The 27,210-nt window shown below is 41.2% G+C and overlaps 2 protein-coding genes and 1 pseudogene across 2 annotated transcripts; all 3 read left to right on the top strand.

Moving 5' to 3' along the window:
* Gm13282 (predicted gene 13282) lies at window positions 1,963–2,525 on the top strand (annotated as a pseudogene).
* On the top strand, window positions 19,149–19,818 carry Ifnab (interferon alpha B). The gene has a single exon (NM_008336.2). The coding sequence runs from the start codon at window positions 19,190–19,192 to the stop codon at window positions 19,760–19,762; it is 573 nt and encodes a 190-aa protein (NP_032362.2). The 5' UTR covers window positions 19,149–19,189; the 3' UTR covers window positions 19,763–19,818.
* A 6,819-nt stretch (window positions 19,819–26,637) lies between these two features.
* Ifna2 (interferon alpha 2) lies at window positions 26,638–27,210 on the top strand. The gene has a single exon (NM_010503.2). It carries the CDS (start codon window positions 26,638–26,640, stop codon window positions 27,208–27,210), a length of 573 nt encoding a protein of 190 aa, NP_034633.2.

The following is a 27,210-nucleotide window of genomic DNA, read 5'->3' as shown; positions in this document are numbered from 1 at the left end:
TAGGAGATTGGTTGTGTGGGACTGAAAATAATCTGGGTTATTATAATGATTGATAGGCCTCTAAAGCTCAACTCTAACACAGTCTTACTATTTCTTTAAAACGTGTTTTACATCTTGTATATCCTGTGAGAACCATTGACATTGAATTCATAGAACATAAATAAAATGTGTACAAGATTAATGCTAAAATGACAGACAGTAGAAGACTGAGATTTTCCTGTTTTGGATTTTTGTCTCTCTCCTCACATGCATTGGCCTACCATTGGATAATTTGTATATATTCCTTATGCTTAACATGAATACTGAGTGTGCTTTGATTCTATGAACTAAACACATAGTTTGCATTTCATTAATCTTTCCTTTTTTTTTTTTTTTTTTTTTTTTCTCTGTGTAGCCTTGGCTGTCCTGGAACTCACTCTGTAGACCCAGGCTGGCCTCGAATTTAGAAATCCACCTGCCTCTGCCTCCCAAGTGCTAGGATTAAAGGTGTGCACCATCACTGCCCAGCTACATGGGGCAGAGAGTTTGGTGAGCAAGTATGAAGATCTGAATTCAGATCCTCAGCACCCACGTAAGAGCCAGGAACACTGGTGCATGTTGATAGCCTGGAGCTTATAGGAAGGAGAATAGTGACAGGTGGCATGGTGTTCTGAATGGGAAGTCCTTCATAGGTTCTGCCATTTGGATACTTGGTTTCCAGTTGATGGTGCATACTATGTAGAACATGTGTCCTTGTTGAAGAAGATATGCCACTGGAGCCAGGACTTGAGAGTTTAAAAACTCAAACCATTTGGAATTTGCTTTTCTCTGCTATGGGCTTGTGGTTCAAGATAAAAGCCCCCAGCTTCCTGCTCCTGCAGCCACATCTTTGCTCTACCATCAAGGACACTAGCCCTCTGAAACCATAAGCTCAAAGAGACTTTTTCTTCTATAAATTTTCTTGGTTATGGTGTTTTCTTACAGCCCTAGAAATGTAGCCAATACTTCTAGTACCAACTTCTGTATTAGTTACCTTTCTGTTCCCGTGATAAAACACCATGATCAAGGCAACTAATGGAAGAAAGGACTTATTTGGCTTATGGTTCCAGGAAGATAAGAGTTTGCTATAGTGGGGAAGCATGGCTGCAAGGAAGTTTGTTGGCCAGAGCAGCAGGCTGAGAGCGCACATTTTGAAATTCGAGCATGAAACAAAGATAGCAAACTGGAAATGATATGAATCTTTAAACTCTTGAAGCTTGCCGTCAGTGGTGTAACGCCTCCAACAAGACCCCATACCTCCTAAGCCTCTCCAAACAGCACTAGCAACTGGGGATCAAGTATTCATATTGAGAGAGCTTATGGAGGAATTCTCATTCGAACCACTACAGGAGGGTTATGGGAGCTTGCTGGCCAGTTAGTTTAGATGAGATGGAGGGGATCTGGCTCAGTGAGAGACTTATGTTTTAAGAAATATAATGAGGTTCATAGAGGAAGACATCCACTGTCAAGCTCTAACCTCCACATATGGATATATGGGTGAGAGCACCCTCATGCATGCCCATAACACACACACACACACACACACACACAGAGAGAGAGAGGGGGGGGGAAGATAGGGAGGAAAAGAAAAGTTTGAAGCAAAATTAAGTTATATGCACAAAGAATAAACTTTAAAATACAACATATTTAGTAATTTTGAAAGATGCTTAAGGATAACACTTTACAGGTGAGTAAAGGCAGGAGGCTGGAGGCGGGAGGCAGGAGGTGGGAGGTGGGAGGCGGGAAACCAAACACCTGAGCAACACTGTTCTGAACCAACTAGGAAATACATGGAAGAAAAATAAAGACAGAAGTAGAAAGTAGCCTGAGTGACAATTAGAAAATTAAACCTCAAACATACCTTACAAAACAAGGACTGTAGAGAACTTAGAGGTTCAGGTCCACATAGCTCAGAGGACCAGCGGCATCTACAACACCCACAAAGGCTAGGCCCTGTGCTTCCCTGATGCCCTTGGGGATGTTGGGCTAATGGTCAACCTGCTCTCTAGGCTATGGCCTGCCTTAGACTCATAACCTCAGGAACATGAGAGCCTTGACACTCCTGGCATAAATGAGGAGACTCTCCCCTCTCTCCTGCCTGAAGGACAGGAAGGACTTTGGATTCCCCCAGGAGAAGGTGGATGCTGAGTAGATTCTGAAGGCTCAAGCCATGACTGACCTAACAGGTAATGAGAATCTTCCAAAGGACTCATCTGCTGCCTGGTAAACAGCCCTCCTAGACTCAGTCTACAATGACCTCCACCACAGCTCAGTGACCTGCAAGGCTGTCTGATGCACCAGGTGGCGGTGCAGGAACCTCCCCTGACCCAGGAAGACTCCCCTGACTCCCTGCTGGCTGTGAGGAAATACTTCCACAGGATCCCTGTGAACCTGAGAGAAGAAACACAGCCCCTGTGCCTGGCAGGTAGGTAGAGCAGAACTCTGGAGAGCCCTGTCTTCCTCAGCCAACTTGCTGACAAAATTGAGTCTTATTCTAACAGAAATGATTCTCACTGTCTGACATTTCAAACCTTCATTTGTATTGTAATTTTGAGATAAATCCATTCAATCGTTAGATAGTTTTAAGAGTATTAAGTTACATTGTTGTGTTCAACTCTAAGGGAATTTATTTTTTATAAACACAAAGATATATCCATAGGAACTACCCCAAAGGAAGAGTCCCAAATGGCAGAATTATGAGTTCCAAAAAGGCTGGAGAGTTGGCTCTCATCATTTTAAAGAAGCGCCACACCCAGGCTATTGTGCTGTGCTTACACAATGTGCTGGTGGGCATCATTGTCACATGCTTTCTACTGTGACTTCAGAGCATCCAATTCCTGGAACAGGGACACAGGATAAGGAATTCCTTTCCACTATCTCCTTTAATTCCCTCACTTTAAAAATATTACAGGACCTTGTGAGTCCCAAACACATTAACAGAATTCTCAGATCTTCAACATCACACATAGAAAAGAGTTCTTGACTAGCTGAAATTGCAAAATGAACCATGGGATCCAGTAAACAAGAGAAATGTATGCAATTCTAGGGCAAAGGGGACTGGAAACTATTAAAGGAACTGAAAATACAAAACCTGCAACACAGCTGTACAGAGAACATAACTTTGTGTTGAAATTCTTCTCTGTTTAGAGATGTGTGTGTGTGTGTGTGTGTGTGTGTGTGTTTGTGTGTGTGTGTGATGTTCAATCACTTCATTTTCTCCAAGCCTTAGTTTTCTCTGGATTAAAATAAAGTCAAAGTGCTTACATGGTTGTTCTGAACAGCAAACAACGTGCATTGTAAAACACTTAGTTATTGTCTTCCATACATAATATTTTAAATATGCTAGGTATCTGTTAAGAGCTGGACTGATCAAGTGAGGTTTTCCCTGAACCACTGATTTATGGAGAAGGAACACAGTGTGGCAGAGCCAATAATATGTTGGAGCCAGCGCCTTGGGAGAGCTGTGGCTTAGGACCATGAGAACCCAGTTCTTCCTACTCTATGGGACTATGGTGATGAGCCCCAAGGCTGCTGTATGCTCCGTCTACAGTGCTCTTGAGACACCCTGTGTCCTCCCTGTACAACACTGTTAGCATTTTGCTGACTTATTTCTATTTGTATGTTGGTTTCTGCTGACTACCATTTCTCTCCTGGAAATAGTATATACAGAGCTATACTCTTTAAGTAAGTTTGCTTGGCATGAGATATAGCTTGTGCAAATCCTTCAAACTCTTATATTCTCTATTTTCAATCCTTTATCTTATGATCTCCTGGTTCTCTCTCAGGACCCTCTCTCTCTCTCTCTCTCTCTCACACATCTCTCTCTCTCTCACACACACACACACACACACATACATACACACACACAACACCTGCTGTTCTAGATCAAGTATCTCCCAATATTTTATTGTATGTGAAATATTATAAAAATATTGAAAAATACTTTTCAATGTATTATTTTTTTCTCTAAAATTGTTAGGCAATGTAGCCACTACTCAGTAGCTGACTTCAAAGGGAGCAGCTTAAATAGGTAATAGTAGGTTTTGAAGTCTGGGGAGGCAGAGAAGCACCACAGGTCAGGAGAGATCTTCATTTGAAGGAAGACTCTTACATTTAGTTAGGAGATAGGAGGCTCAATGGGAAAACGTTTGGAGGAAAGTGCAGAAGGCCTGTGATGTTCAGTTAGTGATTGGATAGCTGTCACCTTTGCCATGTGACCTCTGTCATCTCTCCCTTCACCTTTCTGCCTGTTCACACATAGCTGCTTTCTCTTCCGTCTGGTTTCAGCTCAGCAGTTTCCCTAAAGAGCAGAAGCCACAAATAGAAAGCAGAAGTTCAATGAAACGTCTGTGTTTTGTGATGCATCTGCTAGAGAGCACTCCTAATAGCTGTTCCATATAATTTAATGCTGTACCCAAAGGAAGCTTGCAGGATGTAGTGCTTCTGGGTTAAGGGAAACCCAGGGAAGTGCTATGCCTGGAAAGTAAGTTTACCAAGGGCAGCAACCGGGACTGGGGCACATTCTGGTCATTCTGAAATCTCATCATTGAATGGAGATTTTCTTCATATTGCTGAGGATCATTTTTTTTTTTTTTTTTGGTAATCCTAACAGCTACACATTGTAATTGAAGGAAGACTTATAAAAATGCATCATAATATTAAAATATTTTACATATCTTAGTAGACATCTTCAGAGCATTTTTTTTTCCAAGAAAACACATCAAGGAAGAGTTCTGAAGAAGACTGGAAAACAGTCACTCCTCACATGGGAACAGCTCTTACTTTATATTCAGCTAGGATAAGACTGTAGATAGGAATACTGGAAGGCAGTTGGTGTCCTGTATCAAAGTGAAATATGCAGTATTCCCTTGAGGATTTAGACACTGAGCATACTTCTCTACCCTTATCCCCAGTGTCTAGTTGTCACAATCCACAGTAATCCGGTAAAATCAGAACTCTAGAAGCTTCTAATTAATCAATCAGATTTATGTATCAATAAATTCTTAATACACAAGATGCCCACACAATAAATTCAGGGCCAATTGATAATGATACAAGCTGCCCACCTAGATTAGACAAATTACCCCAATTACTCTATCCCTATATGATACCATATCTATCTACCTGTGGCTTTAAAAACACATGGAATCTGAATTATCCTGTTTATCCTCCATCTTGTTTCCTTCTTCCTACCTCTCTCCTCCATCTCCGTCTCTGCCCCTCCTTGCTCTGCCTCCCTTTTCCCTGTCCAATCACAGGCTTCTTGTTCTATAAATAATTTAATTAATTGGACAGGGAAAATTACCTTTATACATTACCTTTTCTGTTCAAATTTAAAACAAAAACTTTTCTCTCAAATATAAATTGAGCACTACTATTACCATTCTGTAATTTATAAGATATAAGGTAGACCTAACACCCAGCCCATCATTTTTGTCATTAAAATAGAACATTGTCATCTATCCTAACTTAAAAGACTTATACATTTGAATTATGTCCTGGCTTTAGATTGTAAATCATCTGAAAACCATTCTCTCAAATCTGTTCTCTCAGTGTAAGTAGCCTGGGTTGGCTATGAGACTATAAATAGTCTTTCAACCCTGTCAGAAATCTGAGAATACCAACATTAATTGAAAATATATAGGAAGCCTAACACAGCTTCCAGAACTGAGACTATTGTAGAGACAGCTGCCTACCTATACAGCCCCAGTAGGTCAGGAAGTTGGAGCATCAGTCTTCAGCCTTCTGGCCCAGGATCATCTGACAGACCTTCGAAAAACAGGAGCTATTAAGGACTAGCCTATTCTGTTTCTGTAGAACTAAACTGTCCTAACCATAAATTGTGTCCTTTCAAGAACAGTACAGGTCTGCAGGAGAGATTGGCAATTTTCTGCCCAGTGGCGACCTAGCCACAATGTCCAGCCTCACCTGGAGGTATGGATGATCAGCTGCTGCTTTGAATCTGCGAAGCTGTTAGGAGCAGATTTGTCTCAACAACAAGTGAATAAATAACATTAAATGTTATGTTCTGTGGATTTCTGACATTTAAAAAAATCAACTATCTATGTAAAGTAATCTGGACTGTGGTTCATTAATTACTCTCAACTATTTCTAGTTAAATATCTTGAAAACACCCTAACAATAAACTCAGAGCCAAGAATTTGTTATCTGGCCCTTAACTCACAGGCTTAAACATCTCAGATCAGTTTACAATGGCATTTATAGAAGGACTAGGCCCAAACCTTGTACTTCCAAAATTCTTGTATCAATAGAAGAAATTTATACCAATGGAACCTTGATTCTGTATCAAAATAAATTCTGTACCAAAATAAGAGATTATGACTTCAACTAGTAACAATTAAAAAGCTTTCTACCAAATGAATTATGGCTATACAGTCAAGTCTAGCTATTTCCTCCCTGTTCCAAATAGGACCATTTCTAAATTCTCTAGAAAGACAACCTTAGAATAACCACCTCCAGCCCCAAAGCCCAGGGAATGGAGATGATGACTCTGCATAACTTCTTCAAGCTGAAAATGGCCGTTGAGTTATTTTTGAAGGGCGGGGGTAAGAAAAAATGGGGGAGTTGGATGGCCTTAAGAAGGCCACACCAACGATTGTTTTAGTCTCTGATGTCTATGTCCTGACTGGATCCAGCTGAGAGTTCAAGCACATCAGTTCAGCATGTATGACTATGACTCTCGCCAAAGCTGTATATTCTGTAAAATGAAAATCTCACAACAAAGGTTTAGTATCATCAAGATAACGTTTTTGTTTGATTCTCTGGAATCTAGTTCTCTGGGGCTCTCCCTTTATCACATCTGATCCATATTACTCTGGAAGGTGTAAAGACACTAAATCACCTTTTCTAAAAATGTAAAGACAATACCTTACTCCCAAATCAGCATATCCTTGAGCCAGGAACCAGAAAAACCTTTATATTGACCCCTCTCCCAGAGGAATAATATAACCACAAAACTCAAAATCACACCCGTTTTGAAAGTTAAAACAATCCAACACAAATGAAGTAAACTAAAATACTGTATGTGCCTATTCTTAGGCCTTTTCAATTTGCCAAGCAGGATTATAACCCAAGATTCCCGTGGATCCCACATTAAACAGAATTTGAGTATCCTGTGAGGCATATTAGAGCAAACTATCTACATACCATCTTACTGTTTGGCACTCTGCCTAGAGCCACTGATATTAATTTTATTAATACCTGTTATATATCTGTTGAGCTCTCTACCAGGAACTACAGACGTTATTAATTAATACCTGTTTATAGCAGGTAATTATCACTGTCCTCTCGACTTGGAATCAGTGACTAATTTTCTGTATACTAGTTCCATCATGTGGGGCAAAAATCCCCACATGATTATATACAAAATCTGTATATAAATCTTTCCTAAAAGCAAATAATCCCAATTTTATAAATTCACAGTTCAATCCATCTCTTCCCTAAGAAGTAGGCAACTTCCTTCCTCCTTCTCCGCAAGGAGAGCAGCCTGCTACTCCCCACAGCAGGGGACCCCAGAGCCTGCTTTCTTTGTTTCAATTCCTGACCTTGAGTCCATGTGACTCATCTCAGCTCTACCCAGCTCCTTACTTCAACAAACAAACAAATAAATAAACAAAAAAACATCTAACTCTCAGGCTAATAATCTTAAATTTCTAGTGGATTCTTACCCAACATGTTGGTTCAGCACCTGTTGCGGGAAATATAAAAGAAGACAGGCAAGTTTCCATACTATGCCAGGGCACCAGCAGCGGGCCACATGGCTCCAGCCAGGTGTTCTCATCTCAGCAGACTCACTGGCCTGGAGCTCTGGAGACTTCTCCAAAGGACTCATTAAGTTCCCTTGTGAGCATGGACATCTCTTTGTAAACAACATGCAGCAACACCCATGATCCTTTTCTTCCTAAGAGGATCTCATCCCATAGGAACCATTTTGGGGCGAGTTGTTGGTTGTGTAAGCTTGACTGACCTTGTGATTGCATAACATTGTCCCATTCTGACCACTTCTATCTTTGTTGTTCCTTGTGTCATTTTTTTTTCTATATAAAGAATTACACCTGAAAGTTTTATTATTGTCTCCATACTGACACATTGCCCTGGACTTGTCTGTAGCTATATTTTGTTTCATAAGGCAACATTGACTTTTTATGCATTTGTAAAATTATAGAATTGAGAAGATGGACTGGATGTGGGTGAGATGAGTTGGAAGAGTATTGACCTGCTCAATCAGCAACATCTGATTGATAGAAGAACCAGACATTGATCCTTTTGCTGAAGCTCTGATAAGCAGTGTCTATGCCACATGACAAGGAACCCAGGATGGTGGCTGCAATGACTCAGTGAACACAGTCTTTTTAGGAAAAGAACAATGTGCAGGGCCAGATAGAATTAACTACCATTTAGAAGATCAGAACCAAGAGTATGACTGTGACCATGACTTGAATTCTGAAGCTTCCTCATTCCTGAGTTGCAGTGGTCAAGACCCACTAATGTCCAATAATATACAGAAAACATTTAAATAAAGAGCCTTAATCACATAAGCCAACCCCCAGTGAATTGGTTAAGGATGTAGGAGCCCGTCTTTCCCTTGTTCAGGTATTTCTTCATTTTTGCTCCACTAGAAGACAAAGCACAGGAAGTCTATTTGCTTACAATGCAAATGTGTCCTGTGAGAGAACACAGAAGGGAAGCAGAGTAGAATGAAACATTTCTAAGAGCATTCTGAGGGATGGAGCAAGCACTGGGCTATGTGGAGTTAACCATTTAAAAGTTTTCATTTAGAAAATGGAGATGACTGAAGAAGCTTCTGAGAGCCCACTGCTGTTCCAGGGAGAAGGCACCAACAGCCAGTGTCCCCAGCATGCGTGACTAAGGTCACAGGGGCCTGTGGACTATTAGAAAGGGGCTCTATAGGTTATTTTAGCATCCTTTGTAACCGTGTGTGTGTGTGCGTGTGTGTGTGTGTGTGTGCACATTTGTATGTGCATATGCCTGTGTGTGTGTGTTTTCCCTAAAAAACAGCACATTATCACAGTGCAGAGAAGCTATTCATGGAACCCAGGCATCCCAGGGAAGCTCTTAGATACTACCCATAATTCACTTTCTTTAAAATACAAGTGTGTTGCAGATAGTGTATGCATGTACAGAGGGTCAGAGACTTTGAGTACATTTAGTGAGAAGTGGTTGAAGAAAACAACAATAACAACAGTGCTATTGAGAAATCACAACTGCTTTTGGCAGCAAAGTCTTTTGTGAAGGTTAATTTATGGCCTTTACCTAGTTCAATCAGGTTGTTCGGTCAGTTCTCATTCTTCCTTCTGCTTGGTGCACTGTGCTCTGAATAGGCACATTTGAGTTTACAACTGTTCCTGAGGATTAGGGCCCACACAACAACGAGCATGAAACCTCTACAAATACATTAGAACCATTAGTCATTAATGCGAGTGGCATAAGGTCAATTATGGAAAGTGTGACAGTTAATTATGGACCTGGCCATTATGGAGTTTTAAAGAGTACATATGTGTAAACAAAAACTTTATTTTTTTTTCTTGCTGTCTTTTCTTATTTTGAGACAGGATCTTATGTGGATCACAATGAACCCAAAGTCATTCACTGTCTAACAGAACATGACTTTGGGCTTCAATCCTCATGTCTCTACTGTTAGAGGTGTGGGATTACAGATGAACCACCACACCAACTTTGGTGTGGTGTTGGTGATGAACCCACTCCTGAGTAAGTTACACACCAACCCTCCATTCCTTTTCCACTTTCTCACTAACGCTAAGGTTGGAGCCCAGGACACCTCATGCAGAGTGGAGAATTGCTCTTCCACTAAGCCACACCTCCCAGTCTAAACCTCTCATCTTTCTTTCATTCTTCTTTCATTCTAATACTAGTGACTCAAAGGAGGTCCTCACACATACTAGCCAAATGTTCTCCTCTGGAGCTATATCCCCATCCCATTGACCATTCTTTAGTGTTTTAGGGTACAATTGTTCCAAATGTTTGCAAAGTTGCCCAAACAGGTCTTGAACTTGCAGCTCTCCTGCCACACATTTGTGTGTTGTTGTACCACCAGGTCCAGCCTGTCTTCTCTTTTAGCAGTAGGAAACTCCACTGCAGTGGAACCCACTGAAAAGCCCTCATAAGCTCCACTCACTGTGACTTCCTATGAAGCAAACTAACTCATCACTGCCAGCCCTAGGGCACCATCCCAGCTCTACAGGCATCTATCAAGTCCCAGTGACAGCACTGGGGCCCAAGCAGGATGGCTCTTGATACATGTGAGCTTTGACAGGTTCATCTGGGACCAGGAGAGATGCTCCATGTGACACAGTCTAGTCTGCATTTGTCACAGAGAGGACAGTACTTCAGACATGACAGTTTTGTTACAGGTTTGCTAAATGTCTGTAAAACCATAATAGCTTATAAAACTAAAGAAACTCATAATACAGGGACAAAAAATGTGGGGGAAAAATCTGCTTTAATGCCAGTTGTAAACAAAGATAAAGACATTCAACTACCCATGGTACAGGTGTACACCAACACACACACACACACACACACACATACACACACACACACACACACACACACACACACACACACACACACACACACACACACACGGAGTAAACCTAAAAGGTATTTTGAATTATTTCTTACACACAGAAAAAGCCTATTTAATCTGCTGTTATCCCGTCCTCTTCCTCTGCCCTCCAGATTTCATGCCATGGGTTTTCCTGGGCTCTGAATTCTCATGTTTCCATTCTTCCTTTCTTTTTAAGGACTGTTGCAGACAAACCACATCTCAACTCTTTGTTTTAACTTTGAAGATTAATAATTCCCCTAAGATGTTGCATAAATGAAGATCATTCAAATAGTGTTACCAAGAGGGCTGAGTTAATATTCTCTAGCTCCTGGTATCTCCCCTGCCAGGCAAGCATAAGGGTGAATATTCTCAAAAACCTCACAGCAATACAAGTCCCATTACTAGCATCACTTAAATATTAATGTCATCTTAATTGTTATCAAAATTAATACAAAAGTTTAAAATTCATCTAATTCCCTTTCTATTATCGTTTAGATTTTTGGACATAGTATTTTCTTGGCCTTGAAGGATTATTAACATACAGTCTGGCCATCTGGAGTTAGTTTTATCGTGAATGGGGTCTGGCCACCAGTCTTTTATGAGCTAGTCTGGTTCCTCCCTTCTGTCCTCAAAGCTACTTGAGACTCCCATAAATGAGAGAAAATACAAGTATCTGGCCTCACAAAGGCAGCGGATCTGCATGGAGCAGCTCTGGCTAGTCTCTGCCAGAAGCATCCGCTTACACCTGTCTTTGTGGCTTCTGCAGCAGAGTGCAGCTTTCACCTTGCTCTTGTCTTGACTCACGCAGCTTTGCTCCACCATGTTTCCCCAATTGATACTTCCCTCTTTCATAAGTGAAGGTCACTTCCTTTAGCTTTATGACAACGGAAGTTTCAACAAATTCTTTTAGACCACAAAATTCCTACGGAGTTTTATTTTATTTTAAAAAAGTAGAAATAAATAAAACATATAGGAGAGACATAGAGAAAAATGATTCCACTCTTCAGTCTTTCTCTTAGTTCCCTGTAATCTCATTACTTCTCCATGAAATCGTATGTATTGAATGAAGAAGGAAACAAGTGTCAACCATTAAGCTGCTGTCACATGCTGAAAACACTGGAAAAGTTTAGAGCACAGAGCTTTCCCAGCTGAAGCACAGAAATTTTATGTCCCTGACAAACTAGCAAGGATGGTGTCATTGTGTGTGTGGAACATGGGTAGTGTACCAGATGGCCTGCAAATGTGTCCCTGACAAACTAGCAAGGATGGTGTCATTGTGTGTGTGGAACATGGGTAGTGTACCAGACGGCCTGCATGAACACACATAGGACACCAGTTTGTGAATAATTAGCTGGCAGTGAAGGTAACACATCAGTCCATCATTGTCATTGTCAAAGATAGTAAGTCCTCAGGATTTAAGGAGATTGATTATAAATACAGCATTTACAAGATACAAAATATTTTGTTATGCCCAACTTGCAGGGACTGAAGAGCCAATTGTGATGCAAACACATAAGGGTCTCTATATGAGCTTGCAAGCAAGGTCTCTCACTGTCCCTACTGCAGCGTGTCAGAGTGAGAACCCCAAGTCTAGGGGTGCAGGGTATTTATTGTAGTTACAGCAAGCATGGGGAATTTCCATATGCTTCAGCAAGTTAATCTATAAAAACTGGATTTCTGGGTGTAATGCGCATAAACCGAACACAAGGGAAAAAAAAAAAAACAACACCTGACAAAAGGGTGGCTAAGTTACCTATTCTCTGCAGGGTGTCTTGAGTTATTTGTATGTACCTTGACCCCGCTATTGTAGCCTGACTGGCTGTTGCTAAGGGGTTGGGGTTGGGGTTGCCATAGAATGCTTGTTCAGGAGGACTCTGATTTTCTTCCTGGAATTGGAGTTTAGACCCTGGTCTTGCACAAAATAGAGTTACTTCAAAAACAGAGTTGGTTGGACCTTGCAATTTGTCTAATAAAAATAGAATTATGACAACTTGGACACTTTATTTTCAGCCATGGAACAAAATCGACTTTTGTTTTAGCTTCTGTGGTTTCCTGACAGTTTTCTATGAGTGACACGAGTCATTATTGAAGCCTTTCACGCTAACACAAACTCGAGGGTTTTATACACTGGAAGGACAAGGGAACAGCAATTCTAGAACCAGAGTTTTGAAGTGATAGGAAATCGTTTGTGCTGAGAAACATTATCACTGTCCATCAGGAGGTGTAGATGATCAGATGAGAGACACTGCATGAGCCATGGGGTGAGGGGAAACCAGCGTTGCCTTAGGATTAGAATTGTCGCACTCAGACACAACTAGAAAGAACCCATACTCAGGATGGTTACAGCAGGGAGAGCATTAGACCTCAGGATGAAAGAAGTAGGCTGAGAGGGCAGAGGCCGTTAATAGTGACCTTGAGAGACCAGTGACACCCAACTGCATGGCCTGCAAATGTGTTCCCGCAGGCAGAAAAACCGCAGGGAAGCTCTTTTAAAAGTAATGAGTCACTTTCACAGTAAAACAAGCACCCTTTGCTCCCAGTGCCTCCTTGCCATGAATGGTTCAGCAAGTCACGAATAGCTTCAGAAATGCACAGAGCTTCAGGGGCATCACTCTGCATGTAAAAGAAGGGTGGAAAAATAGAGGTGAAGACTGCCTAAACGTTTGTCCCTACACCAGACCAATGTTTAAATACGCAGAAAGTCTGTAGTTGTGAATGTTTTTTTTTTAATGAATCATAAATTTTATTTCAAAATGTAAACGTCACTAAACGTGAATGTGTTTATAAGTGAGTGACTACATACATATACACACTGCTGAGTACAGACCAAATTCTTTGCAATGATAATTTCCATTTAGAATGGAGTATCTAGTTTACTGAGAACCTTCACCTTGCAAAATTATTTTAGGCTTATGATCTCAGGTCGCATTGAGAACATTCAAACAAAAATACAGAAGTAAACCGTAGGAAAGTGTTCAGACATGACAATTGTGTTTGCTGCATAGAAGGCAGGCATGCACAGGTTGTTTTCACAGAACCTATGTCCAAGACTGACCCAGGCCCAGCTCAGCAGGAGCAGTGGCAACCTCATTTCTTCATGGCCCTCCTGCTCCCTCTACTGGCCGTCCTGGAGATGTGCAGCTGTGCCCTGTTGGACCTCTGGTGTCTGAGCTACTTCAGAGCTCTCCCATGCTTAGCAGGAAGACTTTTGTGCTCCTGGGCCAAATGAGAAGAGTCTCTTCTTCCTCTTGCAGGAGTGACAGATGGACTTCCAATTCCAGAGGAACATGGTGAATGGTATCCTGTTCCACAGGGTCCAGGTTATGTCTTTGCTCCAGTTGAGGCTCCAGTAGCTCACCCTCCAACTCTTGCTCAGAGACAGCTCCTCTGATGCTGGAATACAGCCCTCCTGATAAACTCCATGCTGAGCTCCTTCAGCAACTGGAGGACCTGCAGCATGTTCTGTGGAGGTGATGGGATGGGGAGGTCTGCCCTACAAATGCCCTTGAGATACTTCAGGGGAATCCATCTCTACATGAAAGAGAAGAAATACAGTGATTGAGCCTGGGAGATTGTCCAGGAGGAAGCCAGACCCTGCTCTGCAAGAAGAATGTTACAAATTGATGAAGCAAAGGTGGACCTGGGTCCTCTGGAAACCATTGTTCTCGGGTGCTCTGACACCTTTGTTATTTCAAGTGACTCCTATTTACACTTTGGTCATATTTGCTTTAACTGAATTTAGAAAGTACTTTAATAATGTTAAACATATATATGAGAAATAGATTCCTATCCAGGGACATCAGTCTCTGAGATGATTGACCTGATATTTCTTTATTCATCTACCTATCATCTATTTATTTTCATGTACTTAGATTTATACAGTCCATACACCAAATTTATTTTCATATTTCATTACACTTTACAATCAACTCTTTCATGTTTTTACTTGGCATTTTGTTTAGTTCCTGTAATTAATAACTTCTTATTGAAAGCAAAATCAACGCCCATGGGTTTCTTTTCTTTTTTTTTATTAGATGTTTTCTTTATTTACATTTCAAATGTTATTCCCTTTCCTGGTTTCCCCTCTGAAAAGCTCCTATCCCCTCTCCCCTCCCCCTGCTCACCAACCCACCCACTCCAGCTTCCTAGCCCTGGCATTTCCTTATACTGGGTCATAGAACCTTCACAGGACCAAGAGCCTCTCCTCCCATTGATGACCAACTAGGCCATTCTCTGTTACATATGCAGCTAGAGCCATGAGTCCCACTATGTGTTTTCTTTGTTTGGTGGTTTAGTCCCAGGGAGCTCTGAGGGTACTGGTTAGGGGCTGCGGCTCAGTGGGTAAGAGTGCTGACTACGGCTGCAAAGGACCCTGGTTCTGATCCCGGCTCCTACTCGGTGGCAGGCTTTCAATTCCCACTAATTACCTCTTCCCATAGGAGGAACAACAATATGAACACCCATGTTTCGTAAACCAAAACAGAACGGCGGTAAGATTTATGCTGTTGTACCACAAGTTATGATTGTGGCAGTTTGTGATATTTGCCTTATGAGCATGGAAGCAGATTCTGCTGTCTGAAACTATCAGAGTTCCAGGGAGAGGTAGACTCCATCGAATCGCCGTGATCCTCAAGGCTGTGGGAACACTAAAGGGAGCTGGCAGTCTCAATGGAGAGGCTAAGGAATGAGTAAAGTCTGGTGCGAAGTTTAAAAAATAAAGCCAGGCTTCCTTTGAAAGCTGCCTTGTAGAAAATAAAGCACACGTCTCCAGATGAAAACCACACAATGAGATTCCTGAAAAACAATTTTAAAGGAATGTTCCAAGCTGACAGTATGAAATATAGACGAACATGCAAGCACACCAAAAAATGATATTAGGAAGCTAACACATGATATGAGTAAAAATGATGGTGAGGAAATCGAGATGACACGGAAACAAAAAACAGACTGGACTCAAAGAACTCCATGTAGATGCACATCTGGAGGCCCTGATGACAGACCAGGTAAAACAACAGAATAAAGGCATCTGAACTTGAAGGTATGTGGAATGGGATTGCCTGAACAAAGTCTGAATTGTGCAAATTCAAGAAGATGTTAAGAAAAGCAAAAAAGGAAATCAGTGAAATAGTATCCACAATTTCCCTCAAGTTTGCAACCATGCAGACATCCAGGTAAGGCTTCAACAAGGACCAGGTACAACTATGTGGTCAAAAAGAACCCAAAGCCTTGTGGATATTCAAATAAATAGATAAAGGAAGAGCTACAAATGGTCACTTTAAGGGCATATCTGAAGCATGCAAAGTGTTTAAAGAATGTGGTGCATGTGGAGGTACACTACAATGAAAATACTAAACTATAGTGTGTAATTCAGATGGGGCCAATTCTGAGATCGGGTAGTGTGTCTGGAGTGGGGAATGGGGGTTTTCATGCTAGAGAGGAAAGGGAAGAGAAAGTCTCTGGCAGAACACTAGTGGAAACAATAGTTTGATCTAGATCTGGCTGTGCTTCTGAAAGATTCCAGAGAGTAAGGCAGGGATGAAGACAGTGTGTGGATTTTCTGGGGGCCAACTCTGCCTTTCTAGGCTCTTTTACTCCCTCATGCCTCTAGACTGAGTGTCTGGGAACTTCCAGCCGTTAGAGCATGGAGAACATGAGGGTGGAAGGACGACTGTTGCCCTGTTGCTGAGAAGAGTGTCTCCTTAGGATTTTTATACTTTCCATTAGTTCCTTTGCTATGCAAAAGCACTGACATTTTATGTTATTTGTTGTGCTGATTTCCCATTTCTAACTTCTTGCTGTTTCCTGGGTTGTCCGGATCCTTTTCATAACGCCCTTGCCTCTCGCTATAGTGAAGAGTTTTCTCTGTGTCTGTTTTACCTACCAACTTCAGATTCATTGCACTGGTCCTCGTAATGCTTTCATATTAGTGTTCTGCTATTCTGAGGTCTACAACTCCATACTGCATTCAGCCAGGTACTGTAATAACTCCCACCACTGCCCTTTGTGCCTTTATGTTATTCGAGAATTGATGATTTTGTTTTTAAGTGTAATGTTGTAACACATTTACTGAAACTTCACTATATCTTAAGTAAGCACTTTCATATTATCATTTCAAAGAAAAAATTCATAAAATGGGACTTACCCAAGGGCTACATTGAACATTACTGACATGAGTGGTATTGCTTCCCTATCTGAACAGCAAACAGCAAAAGCCACTTCCTCTCTTTGCTTTCATGACAACCTACATCACATTTTGTTCCCACGCTAAAACCAAATATGTGTTTTGCTCTCTAGGAAAGTAGAAAAGAAAAGAAAAGAAAAGAAAAGAAAAGAAAAGGAAAGGAAAGGAAAGAAAAAAAATAAACTGTCATGAACATTAGGATGCATACTATCTACTTGTTTCATTTTACTCTCTGACATCATCATGAAATAAATATAATGAAAAGACAGTGAGGCAGAATTCCACAATTTAATTTTAACACTTCAAAAGTATAGTACAATTAAGTGAAAAATTGTGTACAACTGAAGGACATAAAGTTCTTCCTCTCTGGAAAAATAGTCTGAATGTCTCTACCCTGCAGTTGGAGGTGAATGGAGATGGGAATGCAAGACCTCTCCTCCCTTACTCCAAACAAAGCAGATAAACACCTTTAGTTTGTATTTCCTCTTGAGCAACAACCAAAGGTACAACCATCAGCGTGTCATTACATCTGTACGGATATTTCAAACAGAACAAATATTTGATGATTAAGTATGGGTTATTAAAAAAAGCATTTGGCAGAGCAATTAGTATTTATTCCTATGAATGAAATTAAGAAAGACTGGAAAATGTCTTCAAAAATACAGAGAAAGCTGTATTTTTATACAGGTTTGCTGTCATTGTCTAAGTATTTTTTACACTCTGATTCCTGGGATTGTGGGTCTCTACTGAGATAAAAATCCCTCCATGTGAACACAGTAAACATAAGAACAGCAGACCTCTAGAATTTATGCTTTTGAAAACCAAGTACACACCATATCCAGTATGAGTTCTGACATCATCAGGATGTGGTAAGGGCATTTTCCGGCAGTGAGTTTCAAGAGGGAGACCTAAAGATACCATGCTACTCTGAAGCAGAAAGTGTGAGTAGACTCAAAACCCATCAACAAGTCACATGGTACTTGGAAAATGGCATTATATTAGGATCAGACTACACACACACACACACACACACACACACACACACACACACAGAGGGGGAGAAAGAGAGACAGAGACAGAGACACAGAGAAACAAAGAGGAGGGTAGGAAGATAGGGATGGAGATAGACAGGGTGGGGGTGATTATTATAGGCTGGAGACACTGTAGACATCAGTGCACACAGGGTGGACAGAAAGGGAGATGTCTGTTTTCATCCTGTTTTTGAGGGAACGATGAGACACAACCTCATGGCTTGCAGGACCTGGTTCCTGAGAGAGAGAACGATCAGCAAAGCGCCGTCAACTGTAACAAGTCACCAATGGGAATAACAGTAACAACAAAACATCTACTTCTGTGTTCTGAAGAGCCTCTGTGCCATGACAGCTCTGCCCAGTCTACACAGTAAAGGAAACTCATCAAGCCGTGAGAGCATCATTTCGAATTTCAAAGAAGCAAGGAAGACAGAGGGGACAGGTTAAATAATTGTTCCTAAAAGCGTAATACTTAGATATGAAGCCAACTTGGATAGTGGGTGTATATTTTCATATGCACTTTGACTTTCTACCACACTGATTAATTTTATTAGAAATGAGACTTGCTATTTATATTTGGTATATTTGAGGTTTAGTGGAAAAATTAAGATTTGATTTCAAAGTCAGTATCTGAGCCCTGTGCTATGAGGTCACAGAGAAAACACACAAATGAACCCTTCCCTATAAAAAGGGGGGAAAAACAGAGAAAACGTTGATATCTTTCTTCTGCCTACTCTGTGATTTCAAAGGCATCCAACTGCCTTTGGTCACTTCGAAGAAACTCCAACTCCTACTTAGATGGGATGACATTGATTTCTAGGTACCCGTCTGCTTCTCTTCCCAAGTTTCATGATTAGTTATATGTAATTCTGTACCTGAATTCACAGGAGTGCTGGGAAACCAGGTACTCATGTGTGTGCTGTAAGAATACTGATGACTGAGCCATTCAACAGCTTTTAAGAACATATTTTGGGTGAAATTATTTTCATTCTTTATATTAGATGAGTAAATTTTATATACATGATACACACATACACACACATATAGTGAAAGTTAATGAAAATTCATTCAGTGGAGAAGTTCTAAATATCTTTGTTGAAAAGAGCAGAGAAAGTTGACACAATAATGAAAACTAAAATGATTGATAAAAAAATGCCCAGACACAAAATGAAAATGAGTTAAAGAAAGCGAAAACAGAGTTGGAAAGAGAGGGGAAGACATTCAGAAAATAGAAACTCGTGTTTTTCTCCTATTTAAGACACATTCACCCAAGATGGTCTTCAGAGAACCTAGAGGGGAAGGATAAGAACCAAACAGCCCAGAAGACCAGCAGCATTGGCAATATTCACCATGGCTAGGCTCAGCACTTTCCTAATGGTCCTGGCAGTGATGAGCTACTGGTCAACCTGCCCTCTAGGATGTGACCTGCCTCAGACTCATAACCTCAGGAACAAGAGAGCCTTGACACTCCTGGTACAAATGAGGAGACTCTCCCCTCTCTCCTGCCTGAAGGACAGGAAGGACTTCGGATTCCCCCAGGAGAAGGTGGATGCCCAGCAGATCCAGGAGGCTCAAGCCATCCCTGTCCTGACTGAGCTGACCCAGCAGATGCTGACCCTCTTCACATCAAAGGCTTCATCTGCTGCTTGGAATGCAACCCTACTAGACTCATTCTGCAATGACCTCCACCAGCAACTCAATGACCTGAAAACCTGTCTGATGCAGGAGGTGGGGGTGCAGGAATCTCCCCTGACCCAGGAAGACTCCCTGCTGGCTGTGAGGAAATACTTCCACAGCATCACTGTGTACCTGAGAGAGAAGAAACACAGCCCCTGTGCCTGGGAAGTGGTCAGAGCAGAAGTCTGGAGAGCCCTGTCTTCCTCAGCCAAGTTGCTGGCAAGTCTGAGTGAGGAGAAGGAGTGAGTCTGAGACCCAGTGGAGAGAATCTCCTGGACTAGGACACTGCACCTCTCTGCCCAGATTCTACCATCTCAAAGATACCAGTCATTTTGACATGAATTGAAACAAGTTGCCTAGATGCTTCTGCAGTAATGAGCAATGCTCTGTAAATCTGTAAAGACATTTGTTCTCCATCCATTCAGATTTATATACATTATTTATTTATTAATATTTATTTTTATGTAACTTATTTTCTACTTTAATTTTAAGCAGATTTATATTTTCTTCAGTGTAACAAATACATAATTATCCAGTTAATTTTCTATGTTCCATAAATTATTCTTAAAAAAATCTGCTTTGGCTTTTTCATTCTTTACATCTTTTCAGACATTATCAATGTTTTTTATTGGATATTTTCTTTATTTACATTTCAAATGTTATCCCCTTTCCCGGTCTCCCCCCAGAAATCCCCTATCCCATCCTCTCTCCCTGCTTCTTTGAGGGTCTTCCCTCAGTCATCCACCCAGTCAGCCACCCATCCACTCCTGCCTCCCTGTCCTGGCATTCCTTACACTGGGGTATCAAGGTTTCACAGGACCAAGGGCCTCTCCAACCATTGATGACTGACAAGGCCATCCTCTATTATATATGCGGCTGGAGCCATGGGTCCCTCCGTGTGTACTCCTAGGTTGGTGTTTTAGTCCAACCTGAGCTCTGAGGGGGTTTTGGTTGGTTGATATTGTTGTTTTTCCTCTGAGGTTGCAAACCCTTTCAGCAACTTCAGTCCTTTCTCTAACTCCTCCACTGGGGACCCCGTGCTCAGTTCAATGGTTGGTTGCCTCTGTCTTTGTCAGACTCTGGCAGATGCTCTCAGAAGACAGCTATATCGGACTCCTTTCAGCATGCACTTCTTGGCCTCCACAATAGTGAGTGGGTTTGGTGACTGTACACAGGATGGCTCCCCAGTATTACCAATGTTTTAAACTAATACTCTGCAATATACAAATTAGATACCAGGCTAGGGTGCAAAGTATTGTGGGTGCGTATGTCAATGCTTAGTGTGTACATGAGTAGATAAGATAGACACATCTCATGCTTCACATTCATTGATGGTAAAATCTAAGCCTTTACATTTCTCCAGTACACAGTAATCTTCTATATATGCAACCAGCACAGTGTGCAGAAGGAAGGCAGAATATCTTTCTTCTGCCAAATTGTGGCTTTGTCTTTTTTGAACAACTCATCCCCAGATTTACTAGCCTCTGACTTCCCTCACTTTGGTACCTATTATTCTATTCTCATGTACTGTGTGTTCAATTGGACACACAACTCCTTCACATGAACTCTACAGCTAAAAGCAGTAGTCTCGTATTATTTACAAAACCTAACCCATGGGGACGAGTCTTCTAGGCTGAGTTCTGAAGCCATGCTCGTAACTGCACTCTCGTGGAGATAGGTACAAGATGGAGGGCTGAGGATGAGATTCTCTGTATAGCAGAGTGCTAGTAAATTTGATATCTACTGAATAAGTCACACAGAGTTCCAGAAGAAGCACCATTCTGGGATCAGACTCTGTCAGGATCTTTGGAGGATAAGTGAATGCTAGTGGATGAGTTTCCTGGAGATGGCCCACTGTGAGCGCCCGACTTGCCAGCAAGAATGACACCACAACAGGATCCTTCTGCACACATTTATTGGGAGAGCTTGATTGCAGAGGCGAAAAGACCCTGAGCCCAGAACTGGTGCTGCTTATATAGGCCTAGGAGAGGCGTGTCTCACACCCAGATTGGTTATGCATTTACTACCTCATTTGCATGTCTCACATCCGATTGGTTATGCTCTCAGACCTCACAGAACCTCATTATCATACCTCATTTGCACGTCTCACATCCGATTGGTTATTCTCTCAGTACCTCACAGATCCTCATTATCATGCCCCGGCCAGGCAGTGACTTGGCAAAAAACTTTACTGCATATGTACACATTGGTTGTTTTCCCAAATTTATGCATGGTGGCCAGCGGTAGCCAGGGCCACCTTGTAATGGCATATGTGGCTTCCCACAGCCCACTGGTTTTTGCATGTTTTATGATGAGTGAGCTCTGAGAGGCAAGGCCCTGAAAGATTTCATCCCAGTATTGCTTCTTGCTATTTATATGCCTGTCCTATCACTATTACACAGTCTAACAATTCCTGGGCATCAAAGCATCCTATTTAGTAAATTTCCTGCTGATCAACATAAAGATGAACTTTTATGAACTAATATTGTGTAGATAAATTAATGATTTTATAGAATTCCTGATTTGATTCAAATAATTTTAGGAAGAACATTTTAAGAGATGGTTTTAGTTTGTTTGTTTGTTTTTGTTTTTTGTTTTGTTTTGGAGGTTTTATTTTTTGCTAGAAAGATATAATAATGTTAGAATCAAGAATAGAATATGCCTACTCCTCATAATAGTAAGTAATGGCTGCATAGTAAGAAATACAATGAGCTTTCATAATTTCACTAAAAAGAGAAATAGGCTTGGGGCACATTTGTGTTCAAAGAAAAAACATTCAGGTTCAAGGATGAAGCCACAGGTGTACACTATGATAAGGCAAGGCCATGCAAAAACTACTGCTTTGAACTTATAATGAGTTTACAGTATGCAACACTGCCTTGAACTTGTTATTGAAACCTTTCTGTAACTCCCCTGCTTTTGTAACATTTTAACTAGGAGGTAATTCTTTCTTACATAGAGAAGTTTTTGTCAAAAAGCTATAAGAAGCTGAAAGCAGTAAAAAAGGTGGTGCAGTCAATTTCTTTTTCACTCAGTGTGTGTGTGTGTGTGTGTGTGTGTGTGTTTTATCTGAGTGACTTCTTTCCTTTTCTTTTTATCTCTAGTTCAAAAGGAGTTAACTAGTTCCAAGCCTCTCTGTGAGAGGCTCCTGTCTTACTTGCCAAGAAAGTAGCTCTAGCAATAAATCCTTTTACTTAATTCCCTGCTGCTAAACAGCATGTGTTAGCCATCAGATATCTGCACTTATTTAAACACGAATAATAGCAGAGATAGAGGTAAGTTTCTCTAGGGCTTATTTAAGCATAAACGGTTAAGTTTTAGCTCTGATTGAAACACAGAGCAGTAACATTTAATACAGAGTTTTCAGTGCTTATTTAAACACAGAACAATAATAAAGAGGTGAGTTCCCAGAGTTTAATAAAGCATAGGGAGTTAAAAATCCCAGATACAGAATTTCACAAATTACAGAGATTTATAAAATAAAGATACCACATTCAATAAAGCCCAGAGAGTTATAGAAAAAGAATCCAAAGCTTAATAAAGCATAAAAAGTAAGATTATAAGGCCGAGGATCATTTGTTCTATAGACTTTGCTTAACTCTGTGTTTCACTTCAGCTCAAACCCCAAAAGTCCAGGTAGGCCCCTGTCATCTCCCTACACACATCCACACCAAAGGAGAACCAGTGATCACTGTCAGGGTAATAATTAGAGGTTGAAGGACACTGCAGACCCTACTACAAACATTGTGGGCAGAAAGGGAGTGTCTTCATTGATCCTGACTTTGAAAGACCAGTGAAGCACGGCCATGTGACCAACAGGAGTTTGATTCTTAGAGAGAGAAAGATGTCAGAGAAACCACTTTGTCTGTAATGAGTCACCTGTGGGAACAAAGAGGAAAAGCACCGGCATTAGAAGGCTATGGAGATGGAAGGGCACTGAGAAAGGTCTGCAAAGCCAAGAAAATCATTTCCAGAGTTAGCAGACATAAAAAGATGAAGAAACATAGTTACCAAGTGTCTGACACTGGGTGTGCCCTGAAAGTAGAAAAAACTAAAGTTATCAACAGCACAAAAGCAAATATTCCAGTTAGATACAATTTTGTTTCCACAAGGGAAATAGTAACTCTAATATTCTCCTACAGAGAAGGGCTTTTTAAATATATAAAAACCATACATAGAACACTTATCGCTGCCACTAAATAAACTCAATTCATTCCTAACTTTCAACATGAGTGCAAAGACTTTGAAATCTGCAGCACAAAGAAATGAGTGTGCAGACTCCTGTCTGCTGTGAGGCGGTGCAGAGAAGCTAGAGCTGCTTCTACTGTGATTTGATAAGAACAGTGTGTATGGTTCTGACTGATGCTACAGTATCCTGAGCATAATTATGAACATTGCATGTTGATTTGTGTGGCTTTAATAGTACTCATGGCATGGAGTGTGAGATTTCATGCATTTGAAATACAAAGTTCACATACTTACCTGTATGTTTTGGCTTGGATGCAAAATGTTACTGAGGTTCAACATGTTGGAGGTTGTTACTCAGGGAAGCACTGTTCACAGGGCACTGGAGCCTTGATTGTATCTTCCAGGAACAAACTTTATCAATGAAATCCCATTGATTATTTTAGATGAGTAGACTATTATTAGGTAGTGAGGTTTTGCTGGAGGACAGTTAGGGGTATTCATCCTAAGGACAAACTTTCCCTGTCTGCCTCTTGGAGACCATGAGATGAGTAAAATTTTGAGACACATAGTCTTCCAACTATGCAACGGATTCAGAAAGCCATGGTGTCAGTGGTCTAATGTTACGAGACAAAATAAATGAAAATTTAAGCTTTGAGATTTTAAATATCTTACTACTTTTGTGTATGTGTGTGAATGTCCCTCTGTGTGCATGTGTGTGTGTGTGTGTGTATCTGTGGCTGCATGTGTTTTTCTGTGTGAGTATATGTGTATGTGTGTCCATGTGTTTGTTTATCGCTCAGTGTGTTGTGGGAAATATGAAAAAATGAACCCTCCAACTATCTATGTGCCTGGACTATGCTCCCACACTCCTGCCAGCCTGCCAACTCTATGGCCATGCCAGACCACACTCCCATGATCAGGCACTTGTCCCTGGCGCTGTTAGCTCCTCCTCAGCCCACTTAGTCAGTGGTCCACATTCCAGTAACTAAATGGAACCTCATGGCTGTAAACCACAAGACCCAGTAACACAGTAGAATCAAAACTCTTAAAGCTTAATTAGCCAATGAGATTCATGTATCAATGATACCACAATTTACAAGATGCCAACGCAATAATCTCAGAGCCAATTGATAGAGATAAAAGCTTTATCCCAATTATCTAATCTTGTGGCCTGAAAACGCCACGTGGGTTTATGTCGGCAGCCATCTTTGTTCTCCTTCCTCCTCTGAGAGGCTCCCCGTGTCTCTGCAATTTTTAGCTCCACCTCCCTTTTCCTCGTCCAATTACAGACCTCCTCTGCACTAATGTTGTTGGACAGGGAAAACCCTGTGACATCAGTGTGTTTATGTTTAACTGCATGTGTGACTGTATGTGTGTTTGTATGTATTTGAGTATGTGTACATGTGAGTTTGTATAAGGATATACACATGTATGTATGCATATGAGTGTGTATATGAGTTACTGCTTGTGTTGTGTTATGGTGGAATGTGACTGTGTGTATGAAAAGATTTGTGAGAGTTTGTGAGAATGTGTGCAAATTTTGCACGTGTGTGTGTCTGTGTGAGTGTTTGTTTGAAGGATGGGGAAATCTGTACATGTGAGTGTATGTGTGTTTAAATGTTTATCTAGTGTGTTTTCGTGTGTTGAAAATTGTCTTATGTGAGAGAATATGTGTATGAATGAATGAGGAGTTTTATATATGTATAAGTATTGTGGGAATGTTTGTATGTGGGAGTCTGTGAGTGTGTGTATGGATGTATGTGTGTATTGTGTAAGTGTGTTTGTATATTTCTGTGCATATTTATATAAGAGTGGGTCTATGTGTATGCATATCATGATGAGTGAGTGTGTATAAATGTGTGAGTGTATTTGTGCATGTTTGTGTGTGTGTGTATGAGAGAGAGAGAAAGAGAGAGAGAGAGAGAGAGAGAGAGAGAGAGAACGAGAGGCAGACACATGCTGAGACAGAGTGGCACACAGCCCATGTGTACGCAGGCACAAGCTTGCCTAGTTACGGATGTGGTGGCCCGAGGCCACCTTACAGGTCTTGGTTGTCTACTGCATCACTGTGTTCCAGAAATCAAGCATAGCTTATCAAGCTTGAACATAAGGATATTTGCACACATAGTCCTCAGGATGCCATGACAATCATAGGATAAATAGCTAATATACAATGATGGTATAACTAACCTTTTATGAAAATTAATATTAGAGTTAGTGGAGGTAATATAGAGAATACAACTTAATTTTTAGCCTCTAAACAATTGAAAAATTTGAAGTGTATCATTACATCAGTATGATTTTTGTAGACACAGGGTTTTCTCTGTGAGGTCCTCATAGTCCTGGAACTTGCTCTGTAGACTAGGCTGGCCTTGAACTCAGACACCCATCTGCCTCTTCTGAGATTAAACTGTGCAGCACCATGTCCAGGCCACAACAATACTTCTACCTTAGAAACATTTTGCATCATACTTTACTTTTTGATACAAATATTTATGTAAATGGTATAAATAAAATGAAAAATAATTGTAGAATGAATTACAGTAACTTAAATACAATCATAGAGGAAATTTTATGTTTGCATAGATGTGTAAATTTCTCACAGAGACTGTATATCTGTGGAGTAGTAGTTAATGACAATTTAAGTCTAATTTAAAGTGAAACCCTGTAGAGTAGCTTTCTGAGGGCAGCAGTGAAAGAGAAAGCAATGATGGAACCCACATGCGTGAGGGGGGAAAAAGCCCAGACACAAGCAGAGAGTGAAGTAAAGAAAGTGAAAAGAGAATTAGGAAGCAAGGGGAGGGTATTTGGAAAGGAGAAACTTGTGTTTGTCCCTATTTAAGATAGATGCACACAGCAGGCTTCTCAGAGAACCTAGAGGAGAAGACTCAAACACACAGTCCAGAGAGCCATCAACCTCTGCAAGACCCACAATGGCTAGACTCTGTGCTTTCCTCGTGATGCTGATAGTGATGAGCTACTGGTCAACCTGTTCTCTAGGATGCGATCTGCCTCACACTTATAACCTCAGGAACAAGAGGGCCTTGAAGGTCCTGGCACAGATGAGGAGGCTCCCCTTTCTCTCCTGCCTGAAGGACAGGCAGGACTTTGGATTCCCCCTGGAGAAGGTGGATAACCAGCAGATCCAGAAGGCTCAAGCCATCCCTGTGCTGCGAGATCTTACTCAGCAGACCTTGAACCTCTTCACATCAAAGGCTTCATCTGCTGCTTGGAATACAACCCTCCTAGACTCATTCTGCAATGACCTCCACCAGCAGCTCAATGACCTGCAAACCTGTCTGATGCAGCAGGTGGGGGTGCAGGAACCTCCTCTGACCCAGGAAGACGCCCTGCTGGCTGTGAGGAAATATTTCCACAGGATCACTGTGTACCTGAGAGAGAAGAAACACAGCCCCTGTGCCTGGGAGGTGGTCAGAGCAGAAGTCTGGAGAGCCCTGTCTTCCTCAGTCAACTTGCTGCCAAGACTGAGTGAAGAGAAGGAGTGA

This window comes from Mus musculus, chromosome 4 (genome assembly GCF_000001635.26).
Source record: "Mus musculus strain C57BL/6J chromosome 4, GRCm38.p6 C57BL/6J".
NCBI classification, from domain to species: Eukaryota; Metazoa; Chordata; class Mammalia; order Rodentia; family Muridae; genus Mus; species Mus musculus.
The sequence above is the reverse complement of the archived record's forward strand: the minus strand, read 5'-3'. Positions and strand labels throughout refer to the sequence as shown.